A 17,521-nucleotide genomic window follows, 5' to 3' on the forward strand; every position below is an offset into this window, starting at 1 on the left:
GTTTTCTCTGCCTTCCAGTATGCATGGGAGCCAGCCAGTGTCTTTCAAGATGATATTGATCTGAATATTTCACAACAGGTTCATTTTCATTATTCCCTTGACTTGGGGATGACCCTTTTTGGGGACATGGTGTTTTAATGTCTTCCTATTTTTTTCAATATGTCCATCCAAGAAAATACAGAGGTGTGCTTATTCTTTACAGTCTGATACTGGGTGAGAACATCAGTTCTTATGGGTATGATTCGAATTACAAGATTTTATTTTTTTCAGAGAGTGACAGTGTTTTAAACCTCTAATTCACTTGTCAGCTACTTACATAAAAATACATGCATAAGAGACATATGAGAACATCATAAATTTCAGTGACTTAACAGAAAGTGAAAATATTTACTAATATTGAAACAAAAAAGCCATTACTGAATAATTAAGCATCTGCCATCCTTACCCCACAGGGATGTTAAGAGCATCATCATTTGTTTCTTGGTGCTGAATAGCACCAAAGGACTCAGTGTGGCATAGCCGTTGCCCGCCAGCATCTGGACACAATAACAAACTGGATCATTGTTCCATGACATTGCAGAAGAGGAGGAGACAGCAAAGTCCAAAAAGTACATGACCACAAAAAGACCCATGAGCAGCAGGATGGTCCTGGTGGACCTCTGTTCTGGGGATGCTTTTGGAGACAGGCTGGTATTGTGAAGGTGCTGGCAATGCGTCTTGTGCCTGCACAAGAGGGTCACCATGTACCCACTGGAGAGGGCCATGAGTCCTATAAGGAAGACATCCTGGAAGGTCACAAGGGAGAAATACATATACCTGAACAAGTAATTTGTAGATAAAAGAGAGCAAGACTTAGTAACAAACATGAGACTGTGTGTGGTGACATTGGGAGTGGCAACAATAGAGACCAAGAAGCGACCACTGCTGAGCATATTAAAGACCCACAAGAAGGAAAAGCAGCAGAGGCTCTGACGTGAGGAGTTACACTTGAACTTTGTCAAGCAGCAGCTTCTGGGGCTGAGGGTGACAGCCTGGAAGACACCCAGCAGGCAGGTGGTATAAAAGGACAGGCCCCTCATCAGCCTGTACAAGAAAATAACTGACTTACATATTATGTCATCCCTTAAACCCTGAGACCCCAAAGTGTCTGCAGTTATGAACCCCACGGTCAGCATCATCACTAGGTGGACAAGAGCTAAGTGACCAATGGTCAGGTCAGTGGGCTTGGGCCTGTGCTGGAGAGGAAATGTGGGGATGTGGGAGAGAAGCAGAGCAGTGTTGGCTATGATCCCAACGCTGATTTCACAGAAAAACACGGTGCTCAGGTGAGGAAAGCTGGGAGCTTCACTGTTCCTAGTCATCCTCACGAAGAAGCAGCATTTGGTGAGAATCTGAGAGAAAAATATTTACCATGAGTGTCACCATCCTCATCAATCCTTCCTACACTATGGTCATCAGCAAAATGTGTGGGTTCATCCTGAGGCAGTCTCTCTCCCTTCAGAACCCAAGTCAATCCCACACCCTCCTGAGGCTTCAGAGCTCTCTCTCCCCTGCCCTCCAGGACAGACTCACAGCTGGATAGACACACACACTGCCGGACCCCACAGCATCTCCACACCACCATGTTAGACTTTTCAAACGTAAGCAGAATGACTCTTCCGCTCTACAAACCTGATAAAGTCCTCAGTTCAAAGTAATAGCTCTAAATATGGGATTGAATTTGAGTGACAAAATTGTATCAGCGAGGGGGCTGGGGATGTGGCTCAAGCGGTAGCAAGCTCGCCTGGCATTCCTGCGGCCCGGGTTCGATCCTCAGCACCACATGTTGTGTCTGCCAAAAACTAAAAATAAATAAATAAATATTAAAATTCTCTCTCTCTCTCTCTCTCTCTCTCTCTCTCTCTCTCTCTAAAAAAAAATTGTATTAGCATAGAAATAAGATCCTCTTGGGCAATGGCTGCCAAGAGGGTAGCCATTCAAACACTTGTATTATGTGAGGTTCTTCTTTGTTCTGGTTAATGGCTAGAATATGATTTATTGGTAGAGCACAAATGTGTCTAAGGAGCATTTGAAGTCACAAACTGTGACTTTACATAATCAATCTGATGCTATTAAATTCAGGACTTGAGGGGTCAACTAACACATCTGGACCATTAATATTATTTGAAAATATGGGTGATCACAATAATTGCTTCTTGTTGCTATTGTCTGTGTGATTGTATCAAATATCAAACAATGCCTAGGATACTAATACCAACCATTATTGTTATTATCAGATAGTCCTCCATATATGACTTGAGAGTTTTAAAATATTTCCAGCTCTTTTATAGCTTGAAAAATCAAAGAAAAATTAATATGAAAGTAGCATACTTTTAATAATCCCTAAATGTTGGACACATGCAAATTACAAAGTCATTTCTTGGAATTATCATAAGTAACTCTAAGTATTAAATATTTTAGAAACTCAAAACAGAAAAACCTAGTCTTATCAGAATGCATTTATCAATTATTGTCAGAAACACACTGTAGGCTTTTTTTCAGCAGGTCAGAGGCATATGCAATCATAGTGGTAAACACAGGCATATTTTAATGGACTGGGATGATTCTTTTCTAAGGATTTAGTTAGTGGTTTCCCATGGGAGTCCAAGCTTTCAAGTCTTTTAAAAGCAAGAAACAATATCTCTGCAGAGTTATGAAAATCTAGTGTAAAAGTTATACTAGTCATTTAGTGAGCTTTGTTCTACTGTGACTAAAAGACCTGCCTAGAACAATTTTAGAGAAGAAGATTATTTGGGGGTTCATGGGGTTTGGGGGAGTTTTTGGAGTTCTCAGTTCACAGATAGGCAGCTCCATTCTTCAAAGCCTGAGATGATACAGGAAATTATGGTGGAAGAGCGTGGCAGAGAGAAGTGGCTCACAAAATGATCAGGAAGCAAAGAGAGACTCCATTTGCCAGATACAAAATATACACCCCCAATCATGACCCACTTCCTCCAGCCACACCTCACCACCCTCAGTTTATACTCAACTAATCCCATAAAGGGATTCAAAGTGAATGCACTGATTGGATTTAGGCTCTCATAACCCAAATACTTTTTCTCTAAATTTTCTTGCCTTGCATCACACATGAGCTTTTGGAGGACACCTCAAATCCAAACTACACATTACAGAACTTGGGGGTGCCTAACATGTCGAATAATGTTCTGCACCATGCAGCTGTTTGCTTTAGCTGAAGCCTTTATTCATCCATAAGATGAGGGAGAGAACATGGGAAAATAGGTTCCTGTCATGTATTAGCACAGATTTATTTTCTGAAACTAAACATGTGAGTATACACTGTTTTCACAGCCAAACAGAGTTGCAGTTCTTCAATTACTGAGGGAAAGCTGCACTGTTCAGGCACTACAGATGTGGCTGCAAGTAAAACTTCAGAGCTGGGTGGACACTAGGTCTCAACAATTTGAAAATTTTGTTTTTTAAAATAGATACTTCATAATAACAATTAGAAAATTTTGGTTTCTAACATATTAATCAAGTAAATTTATCTATTTACACACTCAGATAATTAAGCTTCATACCTCTGATATGCCAAGTAGAGACATCAAAAATACTCATGTTATCATCCCATTCTGAGTTTTACAAGTCACAGGCTGTCATGAAGTTATAGACTGTCTTTAAGCACACAGCAGTAAATGGTCTCCTTAATCTTTCATTTATTTATAAACAATATACATCCACTCTCTACACATCTATTGCATTTAAGTTACAAAATATATCCAGATAATATTTCAAAGGAGTAGGATCAATGAATGAGCAAAACCTTTCACATCATATCCTAAAAGAATAATATGAGATAAATCCTGCTGTCAACTTGAATTCTCAAGTTATTCCCATGAAATTCAGGCTTCCCTTGAAAACTATTTTGAAAAATTGAGTCTTAAAACTATATAACCTTATAAACAGGTGAGGTGGCCTGTTTGAAAAATCCATAATCTGAGGAGATAGGACTACATAATTCTCAGATTTACTAAGGGACTGGAGTCCTACAAACATAAATGGATGAGCATAGACAGATGTATGCAGATGCTGCACAAGCTGTCATGAGGTAAGGATGTCACTGCCTGAAACCAGCAAATCTTCTTTGAGGCATAAAAGAAGATCTCCTTTCACCATGCCATGAATCCAGGAAAGTGATCCCGTCAGGTGCATCCACCAGCCACCCCTGATGTTATCTTGCAAGGAGCCTCCCCCCAAAAGACCATGAAAACTATCACCAAGCATTGCTCTCTCCAAATTTATATACCACACCTATATTAGTGAAGCCCATGCTCCAGGTATCATTGTTATACCTGTATGTAATTACTAAAATAAAGGTAGATAGATATTCTGAACATTGTATTAGACAATCTTTTTTTTCTGTAGAATATCAATATGTTATGACAACAAGCTAAAAGAAATCTGCCGTGTCTTTTCCTATCCATGCCTCTTCCCACTCACACTGGGGGAGACTGCAGAGTTCAGGGGGTCAGGGGACAGGACAGATACTCTCCACAAAGAGCAGGATAATATAGGGGCTCTTGCAAATGACAATTCCAAAATGGAGCTGACTCACCTAATGATCCAAGTACAAGAATGTTGTCTTGCACATGGGAGAAGTCCAGTTGCTTTCAGACAGACTGGAGGAAGATCAATAAGGAGATAAATCACAGGGAAAGTAACATGGAGAAAAATCTCTAAAATAGCTCACAGTTGTAAGCCCACAACAAAAAAGAAAAAGGAGAGGCCATATGAGCAGTGATGTGAAAAAACATTATGTAAATGGAATAACAAAATTCAGAGAAAAGTCTGCACATAAGCTGTCTATACTCAGGTTGAAGGACCTTGGCGTTCATGGTGAAAGCTGGCCAACCCATAGGAGAGAGAGAACACCATTCACATTCCTACTAATACCTGAATCCTTAAAGCATTCACTTCAGACATTGTTTGATTTTGCAATTACTAAGACCAGAGGCAATACTGAGGTATATGCTGTCATCAAATTGACCAGAGATAAGTGAAAAATGCTCATGTTGGTGCTCCTGAGCCAGCACTCAGGAGAAATTGGGAGTACAATGGAAGAAAGAAAGTCCTCAGCAAACCCCCCTGTGAGTGTGGGTATGTATGGTTATGTCAGTGACCTGATGACAGGATAAGGAAAGGAAGGGAGGAAGGAATTGTAATTTGGTCCATGACATGAGGATAATCTACATATTTCTCAAGATGAATGTGAGGCATGATGATTTATGACTGACCTTTAGCCAGGTGACTTAGGTACCTGAGAGAGCACAGCTTGGCTTGATATCACTACACCATAGTAGCTGACTTTACCATGATTGCCATTAATATTGTTCTTTTTTATAAACAAAGGTAAAATTAGGGGAAATTTTCCAGGAAATGAGAGTGACCACGCACACTGGAGTGAGTTAGATCTGGAGGTACACTGGTCAACACACCCCAACTTTTGGCAGAATTTGAGCTGGAAAAAAAAAACAAAGGGAACTGGGAGAGACTGATGAAACCGGGGGAAAGCAAAATCATCACCAACTCAACAGCTGGTGTTAAGGATGACACAGCCACAAGGTACCCACCAAAAAAATCCTTACCATAATTGAGGTTTCCAAAGTCCTCGTCATAATTATAACCTATAAGCTTCTCTTCTAGTCAACAAGAGCTTTACAGAGACTGTCACCAGCATCTCTGTAGAGAGCTTATTGTGGGTCAAAGATTCCTTTGTTGCAAAGGCCAGGTTTCTCCTTGTAATAACTAGGTCTGTAATCAAGCTTCTTATTGTGCAAAGGTTACTATTTTTGTTTTTCTTGGAAAAAAACATGTGAAACATCTGTCTGACCTAAAATATGAGACAAAGAGTTACTTTTTTATTGAAGTTAACTTTATTTCATTTATGTATTTTTGTGTGGTGCTCAGGATCAAAACCAGAACCTCACATGTGCTAGGCAACTGCTCTACCACTGAACTACAAGTCCAGCCCATGAAAGTAACAGTTAGGTACCCACCCACTGTCATGTATTTACCACCCTGATTAAAGAAAATTCTAAAGAATCTTCACATCATGGGTCCAGAGATTCTTAGCATTAGCTCCTCTGAACCATTGCTGCTTAACTAAAATTGCTTCCTAAAATTCCTCAGATGTCCAGACTCATGTGTTCTACATCAAGGGGACAGCATTTGTGAAATTCGTGAGGTCAGGGAGGATGAACTAGAAAATCTGAGGACTACGTGAAGGCAAGAATGGCATCCATTTTCCCCCAAACTCACTCCCCATACATGCACACACAAAAGTAAGAATTATATACTCTGTGTTGCAAATTAAAATATTTTTAAAGTATAGTTTAGATTGCTTGCTTACACATGGGTATCTACAGTGTCAATATTTTACACCTAATTTAAGAAAACTATCAAGAATGGGTAAATACTATTGCAAAGGAAAGAAGCACAAAAGACCCAGAGCTGCTTTCTCCACAACATGAACTGTCAGCACTCAGAAACACTAAGTGTCCTCTGTGGAAAGGCCTCTCTGCTCAACCCAATAATGCAACAAAGACAGCATCATGTTCTCACTAAATGACTTTCCTCTTCCTTTCCATCATATCCTTTGTGTTTTATTACCAAGAAAACTAGATTTATTCACATTTATCTTAAGTACTTATAAGTACTTATCAGGAGGTGGGCACCAACAAAAATCTAACACAAAAACATGAGTTCAGGGAAGAGGAGAACATTTTGTTGTAACTGGGCACATGTGTAATTCCAGCAACTCTGGAGGCTGAAACAGCTTAATCACAAGGTTTAGGGCAGCCTGGGCAACTTAGTGAGATTATGCCTAAAAAATAAAAAGGTCTGAGGATGTAGCACAGGTGAATAAAATTATCTTTATTTTATTTATTTTTATGCGGTACGGAGGATCAAACCCAGTGCCTTGAATGTGCTCAACAAGTGCTATATCTATGCCCAGTTCTGTCAAATACATTAATAATCAATGAATAAAATTAATACAAATTTTGTTATAAAAATTTACCCTCATGAATGGGTTTGTCATATCCACTATTAATAAAATTATAAGAGGTATTTTTAAATATATGGTCAAAAATATATGGACAGCCTTCATCCTCACCAAATTCTGATAAATTACATTCTCAGCCCTTTTCTACCAAGGCAAAGAAAATTTCTACCATCATTGGTTCTTTTATTTATGACGTAATTACAGTCCAACTTTCATTATCACTTGATAAGACATGGCCCAGTGGAGAGAGCTCATTTGATGTAGTGTCTCCACTAATGTAATGTTTGTTAAATTTTGTAGGAGTGCAAGAAAGGTTTTTGTGAGAAAATGCTGGTTCATATTTTGTATGAATGAGCATATTCAAACTCTTTCAAAGGTGATACTTTGAATGAAGAATCTCTCTTCAAACTAAATTTTTTTAAATTAACTTTATTTTATTTATTTATTTTTACGTGGTACTGATGATCAAACCCAGTTCCTTAAATGTGCTCTACCACTGAGCTACCACATGCATTTTAAAAATTCTTTTTAATAACTCAAATTACAGATCACTTATTTTTAAAAGCTTTAATAGATTACAAAGAAGCTAAAAGAAAAATTGAGTATATTTAGCAAAATCTCATAGCAAAATTCTGTAAAATGAAAGGAGAATAACATGTTCCTTGAGAAATGATATTAAGTGAACAAAAGTCATTATATTCTAGGAAAGGAATGTATAATTGAAATCAATTATAGGATTTCATATCTAAATTTATTAATAGCATTTTATATTAAAAACTACTAATTTTATGAGTCACTAAATTAAAACAATAAGAATGCTAGCAAGAAATTCTTCCATAGAGTGAAAGGAAAACAGCCCTTGAGATGCAGATGGTGATTGGAGGTGGCTGCTGATCCAAACCTAAAATCTGACTGGGAGACCCCTGGTTCAGGCCCTGCCTGCTCCCTGATATGTATCTGGAACAGAGAGGCACTTACCAGATGGTTTGCAGAGGATGCAATGACCTCGGCAAACCAGCATAGCTCATTTCTCTACAGGAAGATAATTTTAGTGCCTCTATAAGTGTGATAAGATCTCCCTGGGAGGAGAGAACCATGGTGTCCCATGTGGGACATTTACATGTTTCTTAATTTTCCTTTATTCTTTCCTGGATGCTGGTACTCAGGGGAGAGCTGTGCTCAAAACTTTCCCTAAGTTACCCTGACACAAAAGCATGTAACACCTGAAGGGTCAGATCATGTAGTCAACAGCAATTTTATTACTTGATACCAACTTTAAATTAGTGTGAACTTATTTCAGATTTTGTAATTCCTGTACTCTGGTGAGATTCCTGGCACCTGAGCCCTCCCAGTGGCTCTGAGGGTCCTCTCCCTGCAATGTATGACAGGCATTTTCTTCTTTAAGAACTGTCACATACAGCACCTGGTTTCTGAGTACTACAGGGTCCTGTGTTCCATGGTTTCCAAGTTCTCAACTTCAGGTTTCAAGATGCCAATCAAATTTCAATGATGAGCTGGGCATGGTGGTGCATACCTGTAATCCCAGCAGCTTGGATGGCTGAGACAGAAAGATTGTGAGTTCAAAGCCATCCTCAGCAAACTAAGGAGTCTGTGAACAACTCATTGAGATCCTGTCTCAAAACAGAAACAAAAACAAATACTAAAAATGGGGTGGGAATGTGGCTCAGTGGTTAAGAAGTGTCCCTTGGTTCAATCCTTGGAACCAAAAGCAAAGAAAGAAAGAAAAGAAAAGAGGATTTAATAAGAAATAAAACAGCATTATGAGTTTCTTGGTATAAACTCAACTAATCTGTATAGACATTATGCTCTCAATTTTAAAAGTTAATACAAGCTCCATACTAAAATGAATCAAACTATAGAAAATTTGAGGCAGAGCTAGTGCATGGTGGTTGAGGTAAGCCGAGGAAACATTCTTTCCTGGATAACAGTACTCAGGGGAGAGCAATGCAAACTTACCAAGCCTGATGAAGGAAATCTGAAGTCTATATAGAACAAAGAAAACCATGTCTCAGTGAAATTGGGGAAAACACTAAGGAATCAGTTTATCAGAGGCAGCATGCACTGTCCTTGGGCAAAACCAATATAAAATTCTGTTTTCAATGTAACTTATAAAATTTAAATGAAAATGAATAGATATGTGACCAAGGGAGACCCTTTGATCTCTAATCAAAATGAAGTACCATCATTATAAGGAGACCTACTGATATCCCTGATACTGGAATTAGAAGATGATCCTTTAAATTAGCTATTATCAATATGCATCAACATGCAAAACACCAAAGAATGAATATTCTCTCCCATATGTGGATGCTAACAAACAATTGGCGGGGGGCGGTATAGAAGTTCAGTGAGTTTGAAAAAGGGGAATGGAGGGGGAAAAATAAAATTGAAATAGGAAAGACAGTGGAATGAATAAGACATATGTTTTCTCTGTTTATACATGAACACATGACCAGTGAAACTCCACATCATGTACAGCCACAAGAGTGAGATCCTAATTACAATAAGATATACTCCGAGTTTGTATGAACATATAAAAATGAACTCTACTGCCATGTATAAATAAAAAGAACAAATTTTAAAAATTAAATTTCATACAGATATAATATGTAAAAAAAAATATCTTTTTTCCTGGAGAGAAATGGAACTTTCAACAGAATCTAATGAAAACATAATAACAGAAATATGTAACTTCTGCAATGTAAAAATTCATGATGGATCTGGGGGAAGACTAGACACTGCAGAATAAGTCTCCAAGATACCTCAAAACAAGTTAAAAGGTATCAAAACTCAGAGACAGTGATAATAAAATGTTTAAAAGTGAAAAGTACATAAGTGGCCTATTAATTATTCTAAAATATCTGTCATTAAAACCACAGGAAGGAACCAAAATCAGGGAATACTAGGAGAAAATAATGGACAAATTTACCAAACCTGATGATGTGAATCTGAAGAAGTCTATTTAGAACAAAGAAAACAATGTCTTAGTGCATTACTGTGAAATTGGGGGAAAACACTAAGGAATCAGTTTATCCAGAATAAAAATAAAATAGCCACAAGGTATTGATTGATGCAATGCTAACTGGGTAAGTAAGATGAATGATAGCAACACTGCAGATACTGGCAGTATTTGTAAAATAGGTGGTTATCTAAAAGTGAGCTAGGATTTGTTATAAATATATATTTCAAATTCCTGGGCAACTAGTAAAATAAGTTGAAAAAACTGTATTTGCACCAGGTGCAGTGGCACATGCCTGTAATCCCAATGACTCTGGAGGCTGAGGCAAAAGGATCACAATGTGGAGGCCAGCCTCAGCAACTTAGTGAGGGCCTAAGTAACTTGTTGAGATCCTGTGTCAAAATTTAAAAAAAAAAATCTTAAAACGGCTGGAGATGTGGTATAGTGATAAAGTGGCCCAGGGTTTAATCTCTAGTACAAAAAAATAATCCAAAAATATTTGATGAAAAATGACACATGCAATAGTGTAAATGGCTCATCTAGATTACATAAGGCAGGGAAAGTATGGAATACCAAACCAATAAAATCAAAATAGCATATGTAGAAAATATTAATTCAAGTGTTTATAAGAATTTTAGAGATATATGTTTATGTTTTCTTTGTGTGTATGTGTGTGTATGTGTGTGGTATTGGGGATTGATGACCCCTGATTTTATGCATGCTAGGTAAGTTCTTCAACACTTAGCTACATTCCCAAATCTACCAATGTTTCCCTAAAAATATTAAAATTTAGAGGCTTCCATAAGGTGTTGAAAAATGAGACCAAACTGACTATCTGTTGTTTATGATAAAATTACTTTAAATATAATAACACCTTGATCAAAAGTAAAGGGGTGGATAGGCCCATAAAATGTTCACATTAATCAAAAGAGTGGAAGTACCTATATTAATTTCAAGAAAACTTTTTTGAGCAAGGGAATTATCAGGGACCTAGGGCTCATCACATAATAACAAAGGGGTCATTCCTCAAAAGATATAAATATACAAGAGTGAAAAATGGATAAAACTGTAATGAGAAACAGTATGATGTATATCATAACTGGAGATTTCAAAACCCATTCATTGGGAATGAACAGATTCAGCAGGCAGAAAATAAGTAAAGACACAGTTACATTCACCAGTGCCACTAATCATCTGGATCTAAGTGACATTTACACACTACTTTTTCAAACAAGGTCAGGACACACATTCAAGTTTGCAAGAAACATCCAGCAAGACAGACCACATCCTAAAAGACTAGGTCATGAAACGTGCCTTACCCAAAACTTTAAACAAATCATAATGTGATACTCACTCTAGGACCCTAATTTACTTAAGATAGAAAGCAGGGAGATAATGGGCAACTCCCCCAAATACTTGGGGAGTTTATACTTCTGAATAAGTCATAAAGCAATACCAATCAAGAAAGAATGTTAACTGAAAGTAAATGGAAAAGTAATCTATCAAAATTGTGATATGCAGTAAAATCAGTAACTGAGTAAATTTTTGGAACTCAATGTATGTTTTGGAAAATGAAATCTAAACTCAATCATCTAAACCCCTACTTTAGGAAATCAGAAGATGAAAAGCAAATTAAATCCAAAGTAAGCAACAGAAAAAGAATGATACAAATTAAAACAAAATTGAACAACATTGCAATCAGAATATTAATGGAGAAAATCAAGGAGCCAAAACCTGGTTCTTGGACCACCTTCACTGACCTGTGTGGGAGCCCTGGCCCAGGTAGCCTGGATTCACCCAGCTGCCAATAGGCAGAACCACACCAGAGCTCAGTTCCAAGCTGAGGACCATCTCCTCCAACTTGTGGGGGAATCCAGGACCAGGTTAAGTACAGGTCCACACCTTGATCCACCTGGGATCCCAGGCCTAACCTACCTCCATCTGGGGACGTGGCCCTCAACACACAGTAGCCACCACCTTGTGACGAAAGACAGGGCCTAAGAGCAGCTGCATCAGAACAGGCATCCAAAGCCAGTGTAAAGCCTGCCCTTTGAGCCCCATCTCTGTAAGAGTTTGAATTCATCTTGGGACACCCCATTGCTCTCTTGAGTTATCTCCACTGTTGCCACCACCAACTTTAGTTGTAGTAGCATCCATCATGAGACACCACCAGGGTCTGGAAGCCCAACACCAAGGTGAGGTACAGATAATCTGCAAGGATCCTCATTGCAGGAAAGGAAGACACATAGACAACATGAAAAAAACAAGAAAACAAAGTGCACCAAACAAACCAGGATACTATGATAACAAAATCCAAGGACAGCACAGTCAATGAAATGTCAGAGAAGGAGTTCATAATATACATAATTAAAGTGATGGATGAATTTCAGAATGACCTAATTTTTAGAGCAAATACAGGAAAAAATTGATCACTCCAACAAAGAGATAAGGGAGCAAATACAGGTAGCAAAAGGTTACTTCAAGAAAGAGATAGCGATTCTGTAAAGAAAAAAGAAACTCAGAAATCCTTGAAATGAAGGAAACAGTAAACCAAATAAAAAAACTCCATAGAAAGCATCACCAACATACTAGATCATTTGGAAGACAGAACATCAGATAATAAAGACAAAGTATAAAATCTGGAAAATTATATACTTCACCACATAGTGAAGATCTTAATAAATCATGAACAGAACATCCAAGAATTATGGGATAGCATCAAAAGAACAAATATAAGAGTTATTGGGTTAGAGGAAGGAACAGAATTTCAAACCAGAAGAATGCACAATCTCTTCAATGAGATAATATCAGAAAATTTCTAAAACATGAAGGATGAATTGGAAAACCAAATACAAGAGGCTTACAGGATAACAAATGTAAAAAATTGAAACAGATCTATACCAAGGTACATTATAATAAAAATGCCTAGCATACAGAATAAGAATAAACTCTTAAAGGCCATGAGAGAGGAATCAGATTACATATAGAGGGAGATCAATATGGATCTCAACAGATTTTTCAACCCAGACCCTCAAAGCCAGGAGATTGTGGAACAACATATACAAAGCTCTGTAAAAAAGAAGGATTCCAACCAAGACTCATACATTCAGCAAAATTAAGCTTCAGATTTGATGATGAAATTAAAAAAAAAAAAAACCTTTCATGATGAACAAAAGTTAAAAGAATTCACAGTGAGAAAGCCCACACTAAAGAGCATGTTCAGTAAAATATTCCAGGTGGAGGAAATGAAAAACAACAATGTGGGCTGAGGATGTGGCTCAAGCGGTAGCGTGCTTGCCTGGCATGCGTGCGGCCCGGGTTCGATCCTCAGCACCACATACAAACAAAGATGTTGTGCCTGCCGATAACTAAAAAATAAATATTAAAATTCTCTCTCTCTCTCTCTCTCCTCTCTCTCTCTCTCTCCTCTCTCACTCTCTCTTAAAAAAAAAAAAAGAAAAACAACAATGAAAATTACCAAAGCAGAAACACATTAAAGTAAAGGTAAGCCAGAGAGAAACCAAGTCAAGTTAAAAAACAAAAATAAACCAAATGTCCAGGAATAAAAATCATATAATAATAATAACCCTAAATGTAAATGGTCTAAACTCATCAATTAAAATACATAGACTGTGCCTGGGGTTCTGGCTCAGTGCCTAGCATATGTGAAACTCTGGTTTGGATTCTCAGCATCACATATAAATAAATAAAATAAAGGTCTATTGACAACTAAAAAAAAAATTTAAAAAGACATAGACTGACAGATTGGATTTAAAAATCCCAACAATATGTTGCCTTCAAGATATTCATCACACAGGAAAAGAAATCCACAGATTTAAGCTGAAAGGGTTGATAAAAGCACACCACTCGCGTGCACCATGTAAATAAGCAGGGTTTTTCCATCCTCATATCAGAAAAGTGGACTTCAAACCAAAGCTAGTGAAGAGATAAAAAAGGAGATTTCATACTGCTTAAAGAATTCATACTTCAACCAGACATAACAATCATAAATATCTATGCTTCAAAAAATGGGGCATCTATGTCAAACAAACCCTTCTCAAATACAAGAACAAAAAAGACCACAACACAATAACCCTGGGTGACTTTTATACATCTCTCTTGCCACTGGATAGATCTTCCCAACAAAAACTAAACAAAGAAACTATAGAAGTCAATAATTCAATCAATATGTTGACTTACAGACATATACAGAATATCCCCTCTATCAACAAGCAAACACACACTTTCTTCTCAGCAGCACATGGATCCTTCCCCAAAATAGATCATGTGTTATGCCACAAAGCAAATAGTAGTAAATACAAAAAAAAGAAAGAAAAACAACAACAAAAAAAAAACCTAGAGATACTACCCTGCATTTTATCAGATCATAATAATGGAACAAAATTAGAAATCAAATGTAAAATAAAAATAGTACATACTCTAACACCTGGAGACTAAATAATTCACTATTGAATGACCAATGGATGACAAAAGAAATCAGAGATAAAATTTTTAAAAATACTTAGAAATGAGAATAGTGATATAACATATAAAAATTTCTCGGACACTATGAAGGCAGTTCTAAGAGAAAAGTTTATTGCATTGAACTCATTCATTAAAAGAATAGAAAATAGCCAAATAAAAAAATAAGATTGTATCTCAAAGCCCTAGAATAAATATAACAAATATACACCACTAGCAGTATGAGGCAAAATAATTAAAATCAGAGTTGAAATCAATAAAATTGAAACAAAAGAAAAATTCAACAAATTGAAAAACAAAATGTTTGTGAAAAAATTAACCAAATTGAGAAACCCTTAGCCAAGCTAACAAAAAGATAAAAAACTCAAATTACTAAAAGTTGTGATGAAAAAATATATATATATCATGACAGACTGATGGAACAAGGACTTAAGCATTAGAACAGAGACCCTGTGCCTAACAGAAAACGAAGGCACACAGAACCAACAGTACCCAGAAACAGGGGGCTCTATGTGGGAACACACAAGGGGGAAAGAGCCCATCATCACACATTGTAGAGCGAGGACCCTCAGAGCCACTGGGAAACCCTGATGGGTGCCAGGAATACCTCACCCCTAAATATAAGCATGGTCAATTGTGGAATGGTTTGAACTCATTTGACCTCAGGATCAGAATGAGTGTAACTGGGCTTGTCAATATGATGGGGACATGAACCCAATCAAGAACTCTCTCCTGAAGTGTCCAGGGAACTTAGAGAAAAGTTTGGGGCCCAGCTCTCCCAGGACTGTTGTTATCCACCAGAGAAGAAAGTAAAACTATGAGACAGGGGACATGTTCCACTGGGGAAGCCACAGTTCTGTGTTCTCCAGTGGGATCTTGTCACTTTTGCAGACATTAAAATTACATCCCCGAAGAGACAGGACTTAAAGACATCCTTTCCTAAAACCTCACATCTCTTTCGGTGCTTCTCAACTTCTCTGAGTCCTTCCCTGCCTCAGCCATCTGGGTAAGTGTCTCTGTGTCCTCAGATGCAGAATTAGTGTTTGGGTGGCCCTAGAAAAGCTATGGGATGAGGGAATCTGAGCCTTTTAGTGAAGTGCCTGGTAGCTGCAGGAGACATCAGCTCAACAGCCCTACTGAGCCCAGAGGACTGTGTTCTCATGGTGCAATGAGGATATTCTCTTCTAAGAATGTTTGCCTCTTCAATTTAGATATTCCTAAAGTTACTCAATTTCTCATAGAGAATATTAATTAATTTTAATTTTTCCATTTATTTTTGTAATTTAGTGATATCTAGTGACAACTTATCTATTCTAGAGTCTTTATATATTATTTACTGGTATATACATATTATCAGGAAAGCCATAAGTTTTAATTGGACACTTTATTATCTATACCTCTGCTTCTGTCATGTGCATAAACAAATAGAGCATCAGTAAGTGACTTACAAAGTTTGAATCATTTTACTTTTTAAAATCTTTAGAAGGAAATGAGGTATTATGCTCAAAACCTCATTTCGTCGAAGGAAAACTCACACTAATATTAAATATCTACTTAAACTTTTTCAGTATATCTTTGCATTCAATTTAATTTCACAAATTAAAAATTCCCCTATGCTGTACTCTATCAGTTAGGAAAGGGCAATGATGATAAGTTTTGAATATACATTAAATATTTTTTAAAAATCAAATGAACATGCTGGTCGTTTCCCATTACTGGCAAAAAAAAAAAAAAAAAAAAAAAAAAAAACAAAAAAAAACACCCAGGAATATAATTCAGAATAGTTTGGAGGAAGAATAATTGTGTTCATGAGTCCTTTATGATTTGGTCACTAAAGAGAAATATTCTTTGCAATTTCTGTTAGATTGGAAACATTTGAATCTAATTTTGTTTAGAGGAACATTTAGGTCAGTCAAATCCCACTCTACCATGATAACAGTACCTACATTTTAGATTTTTTTCCAAAACTCACTTTTTCATATCTGTAGCATGACTAGCTAAATGTCAGCCTATATCATGTGCTCTTCATAGATTTCCAGCACAAGAAGCGCCACAAGGTAGAAAGTGCTGCCTACATTGACCTCAGCTCCAAACCCAATTGCTTGAAGCAGGACTAATCTCACCTGCTTCATGCCCTTTTTTCCATTTTTACCTTAATGAATAGAAGGGAGGATGGGGAAGATTGCAACAATGAAGTGGAGCTGTGTGATCATGAAAATTCATGCAATCTTTAGAGGTGAGTAAGTAAAAGGATTCCTCTGTCATCTCACCCCTGAGAGAGAGGCAGGATGATGCTCACACTGCAGAGGAGAGAACAGATGTGTGCTCCCTTCACTCCTTCACCTGGAATTGGAATGTTCTAAGAAGGCAAACTTGCAGTGAGTTTTGCAGAGGGGTATTCTCCTCCTGTAATTCTCTCACTTCTGTCCTGACCTCCAGCTCATATCCACCGCCTAAGCATTTCTCACTAGTTTGAGGGAACATGTATGATGATGTATGTATCATGAGCCACCCATGGTATTGTTGACTGCACATTGTCTAACAGGACTGCTTTCATGATCTGGATGTTAAAGGGAGTCTTCACCATGAGGGTCCCCAAGTCTTTACTATAAGCACTAACCAATGAAAGTTCTGTAATTTGTAGGCATTTCTTTTTTTAAAATGTGTAATGTGCTCTACTCATCTACTTACTTAGATTTTCCTTCCTCTTACCAGATGTGGATTCATCAAGGGTGACCTATTTCAGAAATTCAAGTTATAGTCACTGTGATTTATACATCCTTCCCCAGAGAATGTTGAGTCTGGGGGCAGCTTGATTTCTCAAATGCATAAAGTACAATATTAGTGCTGATACAAGAGGGCATCAAGATACCAATTTGGCAGCATCAACCCTAAGTCCCTTATTGAGGAGGGGTTCTCCAATCACCCCAGTGATGGCAAAAAGCTTGTGTTCTGTCCCCTGATCACCTAAGGTGTGCTGTGCCAGGTGTGATTGAGAT

At 37.5% G+C, this 17,521-nt stretch overlaps 1 protein-coding gene across 1 annotated transcript; it reads right to left on the reverse strand.

Annotated features, from left to right (window-relative positions):
• Window positions 1–413: 413 nt before the first annotated feature.
• Window positions 414–1,361, reverse strand: LOC143404151 (vomeronasal type-1 receptor 90-like). The gene has a single exon (XM_076862464.1). It carries the CDS (start codon window positions 1,359–1,361, stop codon window positions 414–416), a length of 948 nt encoding a protein of 315 aa, XP_076718579.1.
• Between the last annotated feature and the right edge of the window lie 16,160 nt (window positions 1,362–17,521).

Source organism: Callospermophilus lateralis, chromosome 7 (genome assembly GCF_048772815.1).
Source record: "Callospermophilus lateralis isolate mCalLat2 chromosome 7, mCalLat2.hap1, whole genome shotgun sequence".
Lineage (NCBI taxonomy): Eukaryota > Metazoa > Chordata > Mammalia > Rodentia > Sciuridae > Callospermophilus > Callospermophilus lateralis.

What these genes read in the sequence shown, in the direction of transcription:
- LOC143404151 (XM_076862464.1), bottom strand. Translation starts at nt 1,361, where the DNA reads ATGACTAGGAACAGTGAAGCTCCCAGCTTTCCTCACCTGAGCACCGTG.